We start from the raw sequence: 4,576 nt of genomic DNA on the forward strand, positions 1-4,576 counted from the left end.
TGCGGCACGAACTTTCCGGACAACTCAATACAAATTTTCCACGGTACTTAATACATGTATTATATCTTACATGAATTATAATATACATACTATATAATATTTTTTTTTTTTTTTTCAGTGTTGCAGCGACACAAAGTCCTGTAATATTTGTTGGTACAGGAGAACATATAGATGATCTAGAACCATTTAAAACGAAACCATTCATTAGCAAGTTGCTAGGTATGGGAGATATTGAAGGTCTTATTGACAAAGTAAATGAACTCAACTTAGACGATAACGAAGAATTACTTGAAAAAATCAAACATGGTCAATTTACCTTACGAGACATGTACGAACAGTTTCAAAATATCATGAAGATGGGACCATTTTCACAACTAATGGTAAATAATATTTAAAAATAACACTCGTGCGTGCGTGCGTGTGCGCGCGCGCGCGCGTGTGTGTGTGTGTGTGCGTGCGTGCATAGGGTGTTTGGAAATTAGTGATAAGTCTTTCGTAGAATGGATTAAACTGAGAAGAGGAGTCCTCTACCATTTTGCAATTTTCGCAATAGCTAACAAGATAAATTGCTAAAAATTGCTGAAAATTCATCTTTAATAATTTTTTACTTAAATACTATCAACTTTACAGAAAATTGTTTATTTTCTTCTCAAAGAATTCTATGAATTTTTCAAAATTTTTTATCAACTTTTTAGCACTGTATTTTCTCATTTTTACCAACATGAGAAAATACGGTATTGAAAAATTCTGAAAAAATTCTTAGAATTCTGTGAGAAAATAAATAATTTTCGTCTCTTGCAGTTTTTTTTCTGTAAAGTTGTAGTATTTGAGTAAAAAATTATTGAAGATCAATTTTCGGCAGTTTTTAACAATTAATATCTTTTTAACTATTGCGAAAATTGCAAAATGATAGAGGATTTTTCTTTTCAGATTAGTCCATTCTGCTCCTATCCGAAAGACTATCACTAACACAATTCCAAACATCTTGTACGTGCGTGGGTGCGTGCATGCGTGCGCGTGTATGTGTATGTAAAACTATAATAATATAAAATATTCTTTTAAAATTTTATTGTATGTAGAATATGATTCCTGGATTTAGTCAAGATTTCATGTCCAAAGGGACAGAGCAAGAATCAATGGCAAGATTAAAACGACTCATGACTATTATGGACAGTATGAACGATTCAGGTTTGTTTAAAATGTTTATATTGTTTCTCATAATAATTTATCTAATTTTTCAGTAATATTTACGTTTTTATTTCAGAGTTGGACAGTAGAGATGGAGCTAAATTATTCAGTAAACAACCTGGAAGGATAATGAGAGTGGCAAGGGGTTCTGGTGTGACGGAAAAAGAGGTCAAAGATTTAATTACGCAATATACAAAATTCGCAGCGGTTGTTAAAAAAATGGGAGGTATAAAGGGTTTGTTCAAGGCGGGAGATATGGCGAAAAACGTTAATCCTACACAAATGGCGAAACTGAATCATCAAATGGCTAAAATGATGGATCCGCGTGTATTACATCAAATGGGTGAGCAATTTTGTACAAATTGAAATTTTAATGATTTTAATGATTTAAACACAGTTTTATACAAGAGAGTTCTTCATAAATTTTATTATTAAAGTTAAAGCATTTTATTCACTATAGTTCTTGAAAATACAAACCGTCTCATTATGTTATAATGCTTTCCGTATTATTTTTTAATTTATTTCGAATTTTCCACTTTTGATCACTTTTTCTATAAACACAGTGTATCTTTACCATAATTATTTTAGGTGGTATGCCAGGATTGCAAAATATAATGAAACAGTTACAACAGGGCGCGGCAGGTGGATTGGGAAACTTAATGGGAGGTTTCGGTGGTAAATCCTGAGATGAGGTTCCGGGCAGTGCATACTGCCGATAAGGACATTAAATACCATTACATACATCTCACGAAAAAGTTATCTGTCGTATCTGTCCTATCTACAATACCGGAGAAATTATATTTAAAACTTTTTGTTTACATACACATGCGTTTTATAAGTGATGGAATCATGAAAATGATGTGCAGCGATAGTACATTCATAAACATCTTTCTATCGTTTTTTTAATCGCTCATCGAATCGTAAATATCTTTGGATGTAATGCAATAAATTATCAAAATACGCTATGAAATGCGTATCATAAGAGAAAGCTAATTTATTTCAACATTGTTCATAGCCCTCTCATCTATCCTTGTATCGTATATTTTGTTAGAAGATATTTATAAAAGAATTTGTTGTTATTTTTGTTGTTCTTTTAATATTAAATACTCTAATCACAAAAAAGTTTCAGTTGGTAGTATTGTTGTTATCATAATTAAATAAAAAAAGTATATATGTTAAATGTATATAATTATCAATGTAAATATTCATATAAAGGAATGTATGTATTATTATAAAGAAATAAAAATTGGCAATGCAATTGTTTTTAAATTTCGGGTAAAACAGTTTTATATATTTCATACTTTATGACATTGGTATAACGAGATCAGTTAACATGGCTTGAATAATTATAACAATAATTATCTTATCTATATACGCAGTACTTGAAAAAATAAAATTGATTACGAATTTAAAGTCTTATTCTGAAACGAATGACTGTTGTACGCTTATTTATTATGGATAATATATGGCATTCTCGAAATAATTATATTTTTTCATTGTTGTTACTGTGTCTCCTTTCAAAATTATTTAATAGAGAATATCTTAGAATTATTTCGCGGGTACCATTTATTTGTGAAGCAATAAATAATATCATGTAGGAAACGTATATCTTTATGTAATATATAATTTAACGCGCGTATATTTTTTATTCGACTCAACCAGGTACAAGTGCTATGCTCTATTACAGCATATAATACTGTGCTCGAAATATTTTAGCAACTTAATTGTACAAAAGAATCTTTGAGCAACTGAGGTAGAGTGTACATCAAGTAATATTAAATAGGAATGCGATGGAATCATTTTAATGTAAAATGTCTTAAGCTTTATAATAATAATTAGATTCATTGATTGTATGTGTATGTTTTTAAAGTATTCCTATTTTATTACTTGTCTGACTCCTTAAATAATACTTTCGAGATGGTACGTGTCAAAGGAAATGTCTCATTTGTACCATAACAAGTGCCGTTCCAATCATCAACGTTTAAAGATAGAATCATGGCTCCTTTGAAACCATTGGTACGAATCCACATATTCTATAATACAAACGTTTCAATTAAGTTTATATTATTATATGTTACATTACACATTACAGATAGATTTTACAAATCTGCTGAATACTTGATGTTGTGTTAAAACGCGTTACCTTGTAAGAAACGCTCTCCTCATTGTCGTAAGATATCCATTCCCTGTCTTTGAACGCATATGGCACACGACTTTCTTTATTAAAAACGCTCTCAGCTCCAGATTTTAAAAATTGACAAATCGTAGGATAAGATACAAAGCCTTTTACGCCAAGCTTTCCGAATCCGCTAGCCGGCGCTTGTAAACCATGATTCACTGGATTGTCCAGTTTGTATGTGTGACCATAAGCCGGTATACCAATAACAATCTTCTCACGTGGCATTCCCTTTGCTATCCAGTATTGAGCAGAGAAATTCACATTTAATGTGGATAAATAGCCTGTCTCTGTACAACGAGGAAAGAGTGGGGCATTCAGATCTGTTACCGGGAAGTACCAAACGTAAAAATGATAATCATATGACATGAGATTTATAAAGTCAATGTGCCTGAAAAATATGACACAATTTGTAATATTATTTTTATGATTATGATAATCCATAATTATTATATTCTTATACAGTACATACTCTGCCATTTCAGGAATACTGTAACTTTGGTCCACAATGGCCTGTGGCGCTGCAACTGCAACTGTTAAAATCAATTTTTGCCCACTATGGTCAAATTCTTTTCGTAATTCTTGTAATAATTGCGCAAAATGTATTTTTTCACGCTCATCCGCCCCTAACCAGGCTGGAAACTCCCAATCAACGTCAAAACCATCCAAACGGAAAGTTTTGGTAATGTTTAATACTGACTGGATAAACCTGAACATAGGGACATATTTATATTTATATATCTAGAATATGTATCACACATAGGAATGGGAAGTAGCATGGTGGACGTACTTTTTTCTATTCGCGTGATTTTTTACCATCTCGGAGAAACCATTATGGAGCTCATTGTTTCCGCCAGCGCTGATCATGACCTTCAAGTTAGGTTCGAGATTCTTTAAAGCAACTACTCGCTCATAAACCGGCGCATCGTCGCCTATGTCGAGCGTATTGTTCACCACGCCCGCAAAACCCACGATAATATGCGTACAAATATGAGGGTCAATGTGCGACGGACTGAGCTCCCACGACGTGTTCAGGTCCCCCGGTATTGTATAGTAGCACACGAGGACCTGGCTAGATTTCAAATAACATACACTCAGATTGCTGAATAGTCAAATATGTAAAAATCGAATTGTACAGGGTCTGTTATAAATTTTGATCAACAGAATGCTAGCAGAGTTTGTTAATATACACACACATATATATATATATAT

The 4,576-nt window shown here is 32.4% G+C and overlaps 2 protein-coding genes across 2 annotated transcripts in view; one reads left to right on the top strand and one right to left on the bottom strand.

The window, feature by feature from the left end:
• Positions 1 to 2,167, top strand: part of LOC108690112 (signal recognition particle 54 kDa protein) — a 4,497-nt gene extending 2,330 nt beyond the window's left edge. Inside the window, exons 6-9 of the mRNA XM_018197237.1 lie at positions 119 to 380; positions 1,080 to 1,188; positions 1,265 to 1,531; positions 1,777 to 2,167. Of these exons, the coding sequence (XP_018052726.1) occupies positions 119 to 380; positions 1,080 to 1,188; positions 1,265 to 1,531; positions 1,777 to 1,874 (736 nt within the window). The 3' untranslated portion in view covers positions 1,875 to 2,167. The remainder of the gene's footprint in view (positions 1 to 118; positions 381 to 1,079; positions 1,189 to 1,264; positions 1,532 to 1,776) is intronic.
• Positions 2,168 to 2,461: 294 nt separating this feature from the next.
• Positions 2,462 to 4,576, bottom strand: part of LOC108690116 (chitinase-3-like protein 2) — a 4,445-nt gene continuing 2,330 nt past the window's right edge. The window contains exons 3-6 of the mRNA XM_018197244.1: positions 4,155 to 4,436; positions 3,837 to 4,073; positions 3,332 to 3,755; positions 2,462 to 3,221 (exon numbers count right to left, since the gene is read on the bottom strand). Of these exons, the coding sequence (XP_018052733.1) occupies positions 3,072 to 3,221; positions 3,332 to 3,755; positions 3,837 to 4,073; positions 4,155 to 4,436 (1,093 nt within the window). The 3' untranslated portion in view covers positions 2,462 to 3,071. The remainder of the gene's footprint in view (positions 3,222 to 3,331; positions 3,756 to 3,836; positions 4,074 to 4,154; positions 4,437 to 4,576) is intronic.

Source organism: Atta colombica, unplaced genomic scaffold (assembly GCF_001594045.1).
Source record: "Atta colombica isolate Treedump-2 unplaced genomic scaffold, Acol1.0 scaffold295, whole genome shotgun sequence".
In the NCBI taxonomy this organism is placed as follows: Eukaryota; Metazoa; Arthropoda; class Insecta; order Hymenoptera; family Formicidae; genus Atta; species Atta colombica.